A 13,956-nucleotide genomic window follows, 5' to 3' on the forward strand; every position below is an offset into this window, starting at 1 on the left:
CACTTAGTGGCTGAAAGTGCATGTGAAGTGTATTCATTGCCTCATATCTTTTGTTTATTTTGAACTATAAACTTATTCTGGTATTTCTTTAGATAGTCACTGCTGCTTCCTGCTGAAGTTTCTTTTTTTTATTTTTATTTTGAGTGGGGAGCTGTTTTTTTCAGTATTTTTCTCAAGATGTCTTCACACATAGTTCCTGCAACCATCTTACGGTTGTGTAGTTGGATCTTCTGTGTACACACAGCTCTGTGTGTGAAGCAGACACAGTCTGCAGGCTGATAGCAGTGTCTGTTACACTGTGTGCTGTGGCAGCATGTTTGGAGGTAAATTGGGCAGCTGCCAGATTTGTATCTCCTAGAGATGTGCTTGTTTTAAGTGCATTCCAACAGAGAACTTGACATGTCCCTGACTGGCTGGTAAAACACTTGGCCTGTGAATGAACTTCATGAAGGTGCCCATGACCACTGTTACTTTTTGAATGTGTGTGAGCAAAGCTGAGCTCTGCATCTGAGTCAATGTTATTGTTGCCATCTATTCTCAAATTTGGAATAAATCAGTAATAAATAGTTACTGGAATAATTTATAAGGCAAACGTGGAAGATTTTTGATTATTATTACCTCATGGAAAGATATCCAGTGTTACTTCATACAAAACCTCTCAACCTGAATTATGAATGGTGCTGGAAAGATTCTGTGCTCACTTGACACACTGGTTGGAACACTCCTTGGAAAACTGGATAATTCTTGACCCTCAGTTTCTGCCAAATAACCATACCTATGATAAAAAGCACTGTAACTAATCCATCTGCAGGGCCAGATGCAATTGCATTGCAGGTTGCACCTGTGGCTCCTTGTTGACTGTAGCTGTTCTTTCTGGCTTTGTAATCTATGTGGATAATTAGGTTATCTTTGTTTCAGCTGGATTTCATGTCATGCTAAGAGAACGCGAACAAGTAAGGGAAAGACTTCTATTAGGTTTTCCTGAGTGAGTGTCTTGGAAGTTTTTAAGCCAAAACTATCTGCTGTATTTAAACAATGGTATTTCTACAGTGTGGAAAAAAACCTAGAAGCAAATAAAGCATTTTCTTGTGACAACAGCTTCAGCAGCCTCAGCAAACTCTCACAAGGACGATGACACTGCCTCTGTGACCAGCCTGAATTCCTCTGCCACGGGCCGGCGCCTGAAGATCTACCGCACGTTCAGGGACGAGGACGGCAAGGAGTACGTGAGGTGTGAGACGGTGCGGAAACCCGCGGTCATCGACGCCTACTGCCGCATACGGACCACCAAGGACGAGGAGTTCATGTAAGGCCTTCCTGCTCTCCTTCTCCTGTCTCTTAACTTTGCCTGCAGGCTTATTTCATTCCACTGACAGCATGAAGAAATGTAGAATTGAGTGTAGAAGCCCGGCGCAGTAATTGTGGAGAGAAAGAGATCTAATGGCTGTCCGTTTGGAGGGTGTCACAAACTTTGTGCAGTGAGTGAGCTGGCAGAAGAGTACCTGGTAAATAATGAACTAGGCTGGAAAATTTCTGGTTTTTTTTTCCCCCCACCCAGACGGAAGTTTGCTCTGTTTGATGAGCAGCACCGTGAGGAGATGAGGAAGGAGCGGCGCAGGATCCAGGAACAGCTACGGAGGCTAAAGCGGAACCAAGAGAAAGAGAAACTCAAGGGCCCTCCAGAAAAGAAGCCCAAGAAAATGAAAGAGCGTCCAGACTTGAAAGTAAGCATTCCATACAGGTTCTGGCTACTGGAGAAATTTTCTGTTCTAGTGATGTACTAAAGATCTCACTGAGGGATTTTAATGATGCTTTGCATCAAAACTAGCAACCCATATGTGAATTCTGATCCATCACCTTCTATTTTTGCAGCTAAAGTGTGGAGCATGTGGTGCAATAGGGCACATGAGGACTAATAAGTTCTGCCCTCTTTACTACCAAACAAATGCCCCACCTTCTAATCCTGTTGCAATGACAGAGGAGCAGGAGGAAGAGCTGGAAAAAACAGTCATTCACAATGACAATGAAGAACTCATCAAAGTTGAAGGAACAAAAATTGTTCTGGGAAAACAACTGATTGAGAGGTAAGGGAAAAAGCAGAGATACTGGTGGGGATAATAATAAACAATGTAGAGTTTAATGCAGAATACTCATATGTATATTAGTCACAGGAATAAAGTGACAGGGCTTTACATAAACTGTTATTACAGAATTTCAATTAAGCATTTGGTATTATGGCAGATGGAACCAAAGCCAGTACTGGGGAATAAATTGTCTTGATTCACGTGAGGGCTGGAGGAAGTATTGTGCTTTTTTGTTTGTGCCTAGTGCTGATGAGGTCCGCAGGAAATCCCTGGTCCTGAAGTTCCCTAAGCAGCAGCTTCCTCCGAAGAAGAAGCGTCGCGTAGGGACAACGGTGCACTGTGATTATCTCAACGTGAGTGAAGAGTTACTGAGCTGATTGCAGCACCTCCATTTCTGTTTGCACCAGCTGGCCAGGCCCTTAACTGCTCCTGTGCAACCTCCTCGTGCCTGCCCAGAAAATTAACAAGCTAAATTGTCTAGGATTTCTGTGAGTAAATGTTTTGCAGCTTGGAACTGCCTTAATTTTTCTGCCTCTCATATTTTCAGCGTCCCCATAAATCCATCCACCGGCGGAGAACAGATCCCATGGTGACACTCTCGTCCATCTTGGAGGGCATCATCAATGACATCAGGGATCTTCCCAATGTAAGTTTGAGCTATGACACCCAAATCCTGCATCTCAAGCAATATGGTCGAAGTAGGGTATGTGTTGTAGATACCAGAATTTGGATAGTTTTGTATGGATACATGTTCAAAGCTCAAATGTGATTTTTTAAAATATTTTCTTTCAACAAAACCACCAAAGGATGAATGAAATGTAGCAGTGTATAATGCTTTTGTATATGTGGCAGTGGAGAAGATCTGTCCTTCACTCTTTTCTGACCAGACTTTGCCAGAAACTTGCAAAATCAAAAGATTAAATGGAAGATTTGAGTTGAAATGAGAATTTAAAAGTTCAGTTTCTTGACTTTTGTGCTGCAATTGAAAATGCCACAAATTCTCAGTGAGATTTTCCTTCTTATAGTGGTATTAGAAAATACTGTGTGGAAGAAAGTGTTTGTCATCATGGGGTTGAGCTTATTCTGTTTCCCCCAGTGCAGTTAAGGAACTGTTTGTGTAAAGGTTTTATACATTAGTGCCTGTTTAACTGTGGAAGTTAAACTGAGATTAACTGTGCTATTACTGTGCTAATGACCATTTGTTTCTTTTCCTCCTCAGACATACCCCTTCCACACTCCTGTAAATCCAAAAGTTGTCAAAGATTATTACAAGATCATTACCCGGCCCATGGATTTACAGACCCTGCGTGAAAATGTCCGTAAGAGGCAGTACCCATCCCGGGAGGAGTTCAGGGAGCACCTGGAGCTCATTGTGAAGAACAGTGCCACATACAATGGTAAAAACACAGGGAAATCCTGCTTCTGCTAATACACTGTGCATGGGTGAGCTGTGGAACATTTAGAGTCAACAAAAGCAACATAAAAGCAGAGCAAATTCACTTCCAGATGGCAATAGTGAACGTATGTTTTTCCAGATATACCTGAAAGATTATATTAATTTTAATGAGCTAATTAATTAATAAGAAATAAGTGAATTCCAGCAAGTAGGAACAACTAAATGATAACTGTGATGTGGTAATTGAAGTTCAGTTATGGGTCTGTGTCTTGGGGTGACTTAGTGACTGAAGACTTCTGCGTGTTTCAAGTCCTGCCTACCTCCTTCATAGCTAAGTAAAATATTGTTTTCAGTAGATTACATTATTATGCTCTATTGAATGAATCTTCTAATACAAATAAGAATAGTTCACACCGATTGAAGCTGGTGCCTTGGAGCATGCAGCTTTGAGTAGAGTTTGCTGTCATGATTTTACATATTTTATTCTCAGTTGCAATAAACTTTTTCCCCATTTGGGAAGGTCAGGAAACTAGTTTAAAAAAATGAAAGAAAACTACTTTAAAATAAAAACATAGATTCTGTGATAGAGCATGTATCTGCTGGGGAAAAGTGCTGATTCATTGGCTTTATTCTGACTACTGATAGAAATGTCTTTGTCCAAAATACACTAATTTGACAGAAAAACCTCCCAGCTGCACTGAGTCTGTCTAGGCTGTGCACCATTGAGGGTGACATTACTGAGTTTGTGTCTTTGCTGCTTCCTTTATTATTTTGACAGTTAAATCCCTGATTTCTCCTAATAAGTAAGATCCTTTTTTTTCATAGTTCTGTTGCTTGTTTCCATGTCTGAGGAATCCTGAAATTATCTAAAGCTGTGGGGTTTTGAATATTCCTTAAATGTCCATCTTGCCTTCCTTAGCAGTTCTTCTTCACTGACTGGACTTAGTGAAGGAAACAGAAATTTCATGATTTATACTGTGAATATTTGGCAGAGGTGTAGGGCTTGGAGGCCAGTCTGCCACAGGCACAGCTGCCTTCCAAAGGGTTTCCAAACCTTACTAGAATGTATGCCAGAAATGTTATTTACTACTAATAACATTTTCTCATATAAAATGCATGCTGAACTTGAATAACTGTGTGTAGTGAAAATATACTTGAGTATAGTCTCCTAACTGTGCCAGAAATATTATCAGTGATGCCTTAGGAGTAAAGATAAATCATATTGTGACGTGGCCTTTTTAATCAAGCTGCACTTGCTGTGTGTGTTTGCAGGGCCAAAGCACTCACTGACACAGATATCCCAGTCCATGCTTGACCTGTGTGATGAAAAGCTAAAAGAGGCAAGTTCTTGAATGTGTTGTGGTCAGAATGGAGGGGGAGGGATGATCAGGGGTGCTTGAAGTCTTTGAGACTAGAGTATGTGCATAGGCAAAACACAGGGGTTTAGGGAGAGTAGTGGAAAATCAAAGGAGTTCTTCCTCCTACCCCAGAAGGTACTTGAATTTTTACCATTTTAATCAGTTCTCATCAGGGCCTTTCTGAAAAAAAAAAACCAAACCAAACAGATGCTTATTTCTTATTCTAGTTACTTTATCTTCTCTAAAGGGTTATATCTTGACTATTGCCTCCTGTTAGTTTCAAGTGTATTCATAAAAAGGTGCATGGGAGTCTCTGTGGGACAGAGTATTGTGATAATTAAGTTTTTAGTTTAGGGTCAGCCACTGAATTTCCCTACTTCTTTTGCAGAAGGAAGATAAACTAGCTCGATTAGAAAAAGCAATTAATCCTCTCCTGGATGATGATGATCAAGTGGCCTTTTCCTTCATTTTGGATAACATTGTGACTCAAAAGATGATGGCAGTTCCAGATGTATGTATCTTGAGTGACTGAGTGTGATGTGTAAAACGTGCTGATCTTGTTGTGGAGAAAACAGTGCTGTTAAATAGAACAGTCTTCTGTAAAATTATCAATTTGTATTATATGTTCCTACTGTCAGATAGATATCAACAGGCCTAGTTAAAAGTCCAACTGTTAGATCTTTTCTCTGTGTCCCTCCTGAACCTAAATGATTGGATTCAAGAGGTCTTGTTATAAACACCTTAAATACATTTGGAGCGTTAATAAATTCTGCAGACTTGTTTTATGACATTTGTAGCTCAAACTGTAGAAAATTCTACACAGAGGCTTTCTAAACCTGTTTTCTTTTTTTTTTTTTTTTTGCAGTCTTGGCCATTTCACCATCCAGTTAACAAGAAGTTTGTTCCTGACTATTACAAGGTGATTGCTAATCCGATGGATCTGGAGACCATCCGCAAGGTGAGCAGCTTGGGCTGAGCAGTCTCTTGAGAGGTGTTTGGACTTGATCACTCACTGGGTGACAATTCTCTTCCAGAATATCTCCAAACACAAATACCAGAACAGGGAGACTTTCCTGGATGATGTTAACCTCATCCTTGCCAACAGCATTAAGTACAATGGTAGGTGTTGGAAATGAGGCTTCAGCTGCCTTTTGTACTTAAATGAATTCATCTGGGCACCTGTACTGCCAAAGTGTGTTGAAGCTTGAGGCTGTGATTCATAAACTTGATGATTGTTTTCCTTTCTTGAGAAAAGAAATGCTTAAACAGTGCTGTTTTTCCTGTCACATGACACTTTATTACCATCTGGTGCAGAATGTGGCATTTGGGGAGGATGTTGTGCTTGCTCAGTACATGTCTCTGATCCAATGTTTTGCTTCTGGGAATTTCCTTGAGACTGACAGGGTACAACCTTCCTGTGTCCTAAATCATACTTTTAATGCTGGAACAAACTGGTTGTGCTATTTTAGCTGAATGTGAGCTCTGCTTACTCAGAAGGAGTTAGGATTTAGGGGTCTGTGTAACCAAAACCTGTCCTGCTGTCTTGGCAGCTGGAATTGAAAAAACTTCAGAATGTATAAAGAGATTTGTTTCTTCCTACAGGGTCAGACAGCCAGTACACAAAAACAGCCCAGGAGATTGTAAACATCTGTTACCAGACTTTAGCTGAGGTATGTGGACAACTTTAGTGGAATATTTACAGTTTGAATTTTCTGTTCTGCAACCTTAGCAAGCTTTTTTGTTCTTAGTATGATGAGCACCTGACTCAACTCGAGAGAGACATCTCTACTGCCAAGGAAGCAGCACTGGAGGAGGCAGATCTGGAGAGTCTTGATCCTATGACCCCTGGTCCCTACACTCCACAGGCAAGTGACCAAGCCAGGCTTTCACTTTCTTTTAGTTTCCATCTCCTGAGTGTTTGATCCCAATTTTCCTCTTTGTTTCGTGTTCTCCATCTGTCTGCAGTTTGTCTTTTAGTATAGTATCTTGTTGGATGGTGTGCTAACACTTGCTTTTTAAGAATAAATATAAGAAGCAGTTCTGATGCTTTAGAAAGTGAGGTACCTAAGATAAAGAGAAACATTTCCCAAGCAAGTTGTAAAACTGGTCTACAGATGAGCTGTAGGTCTACAAATGTACAGTCAGGTACAGCTGAGTGTGGGTTGGAAGGTCAAGGACTGTGCAAGTGTAACATTTGAAACCCTCAAAAGTCAAGCAGTGGACAGGTAAGGAGAACATGAGGACAAAAGATGGATGTAGAATGCTGAGAGAAATCCTGGGAGCTGTTTGGTGGTGGCATTGTTGGAAAGGCTCATTGCTGTGGGTGAAGGAACTCCCTAATAAGGTCAGCAAAGTCCCAATGTACCCTCATTACTGGGATTCTTTACATCTCTTGTTCCAGTTGTAGTGGAAAATAATGTTTTTTAACCTTTATCATTATTTTATAGCAGACAATTGTGTGTCTCAGGTATTTTCTACGTGTTACAGAGCAAGTTCATGCTGGGCTTCTTTTCAGTGTTTAGTTTGGCAAAGATTTATAAGCTACTTAGACTTTTTAAAAAAAAATTCTTATTTTGGGTTGTTTGATGTTTTAAAAAACATCAGTTAAAAACTTCCACCAGGAATGACAAGTTAATTCATGAAAACTAAAATTAACTTTGCAATTTGCCTAGAAAAGCAGGGGATGTCATCCTAGTGTCTGAGATGTGCCTTTTGTTTATTTGAAAAAGTTCATAGGCCTTGGAAAAGATCTCTGTGTTGATAATTGAATGATAAAATGCAAATGTTGGGGTATAAGAAGACAAAGCAAAACTTTCTTTGCAGTTGTTCAGCCCAGTTGTAGGCCAATAATTTTTCAGTTCTGTGCAAGTCTGATGTAATTATGTCTGGAAAGTTGCATTTAATTTCAGCAAAGTCAGAGCAGAAAAGGAAGGCCTGAAGTTCAGGAACAATTTAAGATCTTATAAAGATTATTTTTAAGTGAAAAATGAGTTTAAAAATTCTTTAGGCAAGAAGTATACAAAGACTGTATGGCTGAGCCAGGATAGGAGGACACAAATGGGTTTGAGGCAATATTTAACACCCTCCCATCCATCTCTCCCCACAAAAATACCCAAAAGGTAGCATTTTAGGAAGGTAGAAAGCATTTGCTAGAAATCATGACCAAATTCAACTGGCTGGGAATGCTGAAACTGAGTATCAATGGAAAAAGACGTTCCTGCCAGTAGGAAGTGTTGGGCTGCAGGAGAGTCTTTGGAGATGAGTTATTGAAACTATTTGTTGACACATTTCAAGAATTAAATGGCATCAGTGGTGATCCTAATGCATCAGAGAGTGAGGGACAAAAATGCCATTTTCTTATCTGATGGTTTGCTTCCCAAGAGCAATGTTACTTGGTCTGATTTTATTCCAAGCTGGTGATCAAAAGAGAGGGAAGGAGGCCTGAGCAGGGAATGTCCTTGCTAAGAGGAAAGAGCTCTCTGAGCTTCTGCCTTGAACTTGTCACCTGCAGGCCACCCTTTCCTTCTGCTTTTTGGCAGAAGTCCCACTTCCCACACTCCCAAACTTGCCACAGATGGCAGGTCTGGGGGAATTGCTTGGCTTTAGTTCCCTTTTTAAATGCAGTTATGACAGCCAACATTTATCTCCCCACATGAGTCTTCAGAGGTTGGCCTCCAGGATATAAAAAGCAAATACAGTTGAGAGCTGTCTGTGCTTTACATGTCTGTTTAAATTCTTAGGAAGTCTGTTTTGCCTAATTTAAGAATTATTTCTATTGTTCTTAAGACTTTCATGAGTATTGTCATGGCCTATGAAGTGTGTATTGTAAGGGAACTTTATTAAAATCCTAATATGTAGTTCCTCATTAACTCTTCAGAGCTCAATCTGCATGCAAACTGCAGGTTGGCATTTGGAACACTTTATCCAAATCCCCTTTTGCTTGCCTGTGTCAGCTTTAGGAGTTGAGACAATGACTTACATGGGATTGATTGGAAGCTGAAGCTTTGCTGTTTCATAGGTGCTAGACTTTTCCCAATTCTCATTGGAACATTTGGGGCTGCAACAGCATTCCCATTATAAGGAAGTAAATGAAAAGGATCATGCTGAGTCAGACCAAAGGTTGATGTAATCAAGTCTCCTGTCTCTGGCAGGGAACAGAAGTAGGTGGATGCAAACATGCAGTGATAATTTTTACAGCAAACCCTCTCTGCTTCTGGGAATTGGTTGTTCAGGCACCTTAAACTTGTGTTGGACGTGGACCATTGTATTTATGAGCTGCAGAGAGGTCTATTCTCTATAAATTTACTGAATCCTTTAGGAGCCCATTTGTGATTTTGGCCTTTGCAGAACAGCACTGTATAGAAGTGCTGACTTCTATTTTAAAATCTGTTATTTGGCAAACTTCAAAGCTGAGGTTTTGAGCCATTGCATTTACCCCATTTGTTCTTTAAGAATAATTAGCTCATTTTGACTAAACAGTGTGTAATAATGTGTACACCATGCCAAAAATATGCATTTAGTCCTGAAATCCCAGTCTTGCCTCTCAAGATAATGTTCCAGTCTCAGTTCAGTGCCTGAGAATGTTCTGTCTCCTGTTTCCACCTATACTTTAGCCACCAGATTTGTATGATACCAGCACTTCCCTCAGTGTGTCCCATGGTGCTTCATTCTATCAAGATGAAAGCAATTTGTCTGCTATGGACACTCCCATCACTACCTCAGGGAAGCGAGGAACTCAGGTCAGAATCCTCAATTTTCTCATCTGGTTGGGGAGTTGTCTTGTATGAGCAAATTACTAAAAGGAGGCAATGACTTTGTAGGAAACAGGTGACAAATATCAGGTTTTCCAAGCAGAGAAGGGAATCTCTTCCAAAAGTTATGATATTTTCTTCATTTTGACTGCTCTGAGGCAAATTTAAAAAAAATAAAATTAAAGAGCACTGGAAATTGAGACACTGCAAAACAAAGAATAGAGAATCAAAAGCTGCAAAAAAATCTGCCTAAGGCCAGGTATTTGTTTGCTTCACTGCTTCTGGAAGTAGAAACCTGGTGACTCATGCTACAGAGGGTTAATATGCAATCCCTTGTTAATTCTGAATAAGGAAATGGTGAAGGATATTCTACAGATTCACAAGATCATAATTAGATTATTATGGTTGCATCCAGTGACAATTAGGAGCTTGGAAAATATGGGTGCCACTGTAGATACCTTATAGTTTTAAAAGGAAAAGCAGACAGGTTAAAGAGATTCAATAATTAGAAATGAATTTGTTACAGTAACCACAGAATATTTTTCCTTAGTCTTTATTCTGTATTAAACAAAACAATAAATGTTGAAGGAGAGGGAATAGCAGAAGGATATGCAGTAATAGGACCATGAAAGTAAATTACCAGGAGGATGAAGAAGGTGAGGAGCCATAAGACTGAAGGTGGTACCAGAAAGATTGGTGAGAGCTATTCTGAACTATGCAGGCAAACAGAGATTGGTTATGAATAGTTCTGTGTAGTATTGTAGCCATCTGTAGCTTTGTGAATGCCTTCTAGATTTGGAAGTCTTTAAACTTTCTGTGGAAATAGAAATAGTCCTTGGGACAGAATCTTGCATGTCCTCTTTTTCTTGGACTCATGGGGACTGTGGGAAGAACAGGAAGGGAAGGACAGAAAAAGATTTGGGGGAAATGCTGTATGCTTTTAAAATACATTATGAAAATAAGCATTTTTTTACAACCTAGTGCTATTTTCCAGAAATAACTAGTAGAACAAGGAATTCTGGTCTGTGAGGCTGGAGATTCCCAATTCAAGGATGAGCACACCAGGTCGAAGTGTGTAGAGACTGTGCTCTCTGATCTTGCAATAAAGAGAAGAAGGATCCTTGCTCTGAGAGTGATCCACAAATATTTTCCTTTCTGTCTTTCCCTTCCTGTACTCCCACACCCATCTCTGTGGCTCAGGTGTCCCTCACAACCCCGGGTGATGTCCTCGGTGTCACTGCTGCTCTGGGTGATGTCCAGCAGTGCCCTCCTCGGTGTCACTGCTGCTCTGGGTGATGTCCAGCAGTGCCCTCCTCGGTGTCACTGCTGCTCTGGGTGATGTCCAGCAGTGCCCTCCTCGGTGTCACTGCTGCTCTGGGTGATGTCCAGCAGTGCCCTCCTCGGTGTCACTGCTGCTCTGGGTGATGTCCAGCAGTGCCCTCCTCGGTGTCACTGCTGCTCTGGGTGATGTCCAGCAGTGCCCTCCTCGGTGTCACTGCTGCTCTGGGTGATGTCCAGCAGTGCCCTCCTCGGTGTCACTGCTGCTCTGGGTGATGTCCAGCAGTGCCCTCCTCGGTGTCACTGCTGCTCTGGGTGATGTCCAGCAGTGCCCTCCTCGGTGTCACTGCTGCTCTGGGTGATGTCCAGCAGTGCCCTCCTCGGTGTCACTGCTGCTCTGGGTGATGTCCAGCAGTGCCCTCCTCGGTGTCACTGCTGCTCTGGGTGATGTCCAGCAGTGCCCTCCTCGGTGTCACTGCTGCTCTGGGTGATGTCCAGCAGTGCCCTCCTCGGTGTCACTGCTGCTCTGGGTGATGTCCAGCAGTGCCCTCCTCGGTGTCACTGCTGCTCTGGGTGATGTCCAGCAGTGCCCTCCTCGGTGTCACTGCTGCTCTGGGTGATGTCCAGCAGTGCCCTCCTCGGTGTCACTGCTGCTCTGGGTGATGTCCAGCAGTGCCCTCCTCGGTGTCACTGCTGCTCTGGGTGATGTCCAGCAGTGCCCTCCTCGGTGTCACTGCTGCTCTGGGTGATGTCCAGCAGTGCCCTCCTCGGTGTCACTGCTGCTCTGGGTGATGTCCAGCAGTGCCCTCCTCGGTGTCACTGCTGCTCTGGGTGATGTCCAGCAGTGCCCTCCTCGGTGTCACTGCTGCTCTGGGTGATGTCCAGCAGTGCCCTCCTCGGTGTCACTGCTGCTCTGGGTGATGTCCAGCAGTGCCCTCCTCGGTGTCACTGCTGCTCTGGGTGATGTCCAGCAGTGCCCTCCTCGGTGTCACTGCTGCTCTGGGTGATGTCCAGCAGTGCCCTCCTCGGTGTCACTGCTGCTCTGGGTGATGTCCAGCAGTGCCCTCCTCGGTGTCACTGCTGCTCTGGGTGATGTCCAGCAGTGCCCTCCTCGGTGTCACTGCTGCTCTGGGTGATGTCCAGCAGTGCCCTCCTCGGTGTCACTGCTGCTCTGGGTGATGTCCAGCAGTGCCCTCCTCGGTGTCACTGCTGCTCTGGGTGATGTCCAGCAGTGCCCTCCTCGGTGTCACTGCTGCTCTGGGTGATGTCCAGCAGTTGGTTCATTACACAGCTATCCAGCTGAGTGAGAGTGGCAGCGACTCAGATGTGGAGCCCAATGCAGTGAGACCCAAACAACCTCATGTTCTTCAAGAGAACACAAGGATGGGCATGGACAATGAAGAAAGCATGATGTCCTATGAAGGAGATGGTGGGGAGACATCTCATGTTATGGAGGACAGCAATATCAGGTAATTAGACATGGTTAAATCCCTTCTCTTAAAGATTTTTGAAGTATTCATCATAAAAACCTGAAGAATGTCTCACATTTTTATGAGGTTATCTTGTGACTGTTCTTACTGTTGCAACCATAATTACAATTTATTCTTACTGACAGAAATTTGGGGTTGCTGTTAGATTTTCACTAATAAAAATATCAGTTAAATTGGAAGAAAGACTCACTCAGTTTTTTCTTTTAAGTTAGATGATTTCTTGTACATATATAGTGGTGTTTGATGGCAGGACAAATTAAGGTTTTTATAAGCTATCTCAAACTACAAGATGCCTTTGAAGTTAAAAAATGATTTAGCAGATAATTTTTTTTCCCCTCTAAGAACAAGGATGTCCTGACTTGAAATTCTGCTGCTTAGTTGAAGTCCAGAAGTGTAGGAATATACATATTCTGTATTTTGGAAGGTGTTCAATTATTAGAAAATTAAAAGTACAACAATATCAGCTTTATTTTTTTGTATTTGAGAGAACAGCAACCTACTCTCCCTTCTCTGGACATTCTGTAGAGTATAAGTATTTGATTCTCTGTTCTTCTTCTACTTGTGGAATTCAGTTTCTTGGTGCCATTATTGATATTTGCCTAATAAATCACAGGCATCAGAGCTGATAGGTAGCTGGGCTGGCAGGCAATGGTCACACCAGCCCAGGACCTTGACAGGAGTCAGCAGGAAGTTCTAGAGAAGATGGGAATGGGCTGAAAACACTCCTGCACTTTCTGTCTGCACTGAAGGTGACAGAAGCTGTTGGAGCAATCAGTTTTTCCTCCCTGGAGTGTATCAGAGTGGAGTGAAGATACTGGAATTGGTTCACTGGAGAACTGTTTTTTCTTTAGTTTCTGTTTTAAAAAGCTGGCCCGTGACAGAATTGAAATGCACAGTGGTTCCCCAGTGTTCACAGGACTTCAAGCCAACTCTCACAGCAGTTAAAGACAGAATTGCTGGTATCAGCAGCTCATTTGAAATTATTTTCTTCTTGCTTCTAGTTATGGCAGCTATGAAGAACCAGACCCAAAGTCCAACACAAGAGACACGAGTTTCAGCAGCATTGGAGGCTATGAGATCTCAGAAGAGGAGGAGGAGGAAGAGCAGCAGCGCTCTGGGCCAAGCGTGTTAAGTCAGGTCCATCTGTCTGAGGATGAGGAGGACAGTGAGGACTTTCACTCCATTGCAGGAGACAGTGACCTGGACTCAGATGAATGAACTCCCTTCCCTGAGATGATGGTCATTCTGAGCCACTCTTGGCTCCTGAATTTCTCTTGTCCCAGTTTCAGTGTAGTGTGGGCTGTGTCGATAAGATTTTTTTTTTTTTATTTTTAGATAAGATATTTTAATTGATTATAAAACATGTTATATGAATGAGTAAATGGTGAAAAATAAGCTTTAGACAAGCGTGTCTTGCTGAAGCCTTGGCTTGTTGTAGCCTGTACTGGTTCCAGAATTCAGATACAGGTTTGTGTGGTTTGTTCTTCAGTCTTCATTGATGTAAAGTAATTCCTCAGAAATACTGGCCTGTTGGATATGTGCATGTCTGTCAGGAAAAAATGCTTGCTCTGAATGAAATACTTGCTGTTGATGAACAAC

At 42.2% G+C, this 13,956-nt stretch overlaps 1 protein-coding gene across 1 annotated transcript in view; it reads left to right on the forward strand.

Annotated features, from left to right (window-relative positions):
* Nucleotides 1-13,956, forward strand: part of TAF1 (TATA-box binding protein associated factor 1) — a 32,472-nt gene extending 18,516 nt beyond the window's left edge. Inside the window, exons 24-38 of the mRNA XM_031056114.1 lie at nucleotides 1,099-1,306; nucleotides 1,559-1,724; nucleotides 1,873-2,084; nucleotides 2,329-2,437; nucleotides 2,632-2,730; nucleotides 3,304-3,481; nucleotides 4,753-4,820; nucleotides 5,227-5,349; nucleotides 5,704-5,796; nucleotides 5,873-5,957; nucleotides 6,441-6,508; nucleotides 6,587-6,703; nucleotides 9,452-9,577; nucleotides 12,143-12,336; nucleotides 13,359-13,956. Of these exons, the coding sequence (XP_030911974.1) occupies nucleotides 1,099-1,306; nucleotides 1,559-1,724; nucleotides 1,873-2,084; nucleotides 2,329-2,437; nucleotides 2,632-2,730; nucleotides 3,304-3,481; nucleotides 4,753-4,820; nucleotides 5,227-5,349; nucleotides 5,704-5,796; nucleotides 5,873-5,957; nucleotides 6,441-6,508; nucleotides 6,587-6,703; nucleotides 9,452-9,577; nucleotides 12,143-12,336; nucleotides 13,359-13,575 (2,063 nt within the window). The 3' untranslated portion in view covers nucleotides 13,576-13,956. The remainder of the gene's footprint in view (nucleotides 1-1,098; nucleotides 1,307-1,558; nucleotides 1,725-1,872; nucleotides 2,085-2,328; nucleotides 2,438-2,631; nucleotides 2,731-3,303; nucleotides 3,482-4,752; nucleotides 4,821-5,226; nucleotides 5,350-5,703; nucleotides 5,797-5,872; nucleotides 5,958-6,440; nucleotides 6,509-6,586; nucleotides 6,704-9,451; nucleotides 9,578-12,142; nucleotides 12,337-13,358) is intronic.

The sequence above is a fragment of the Geospiza fortis genome, unplaced genomic scaffold, assembly GCF_000277835.1.
Source record: "Geospiza fortis unplaced genomic scaffold, GeoFor_1.0 scaffold157, whole genome shotgun sequence".
Taxonomy (NCBI): domain Eukaryota; kingdom Metazoa; phylum Chordata; class Aves; order Passeriformes; family Thraupidae; genus Geospiza; species Geospiza fortis.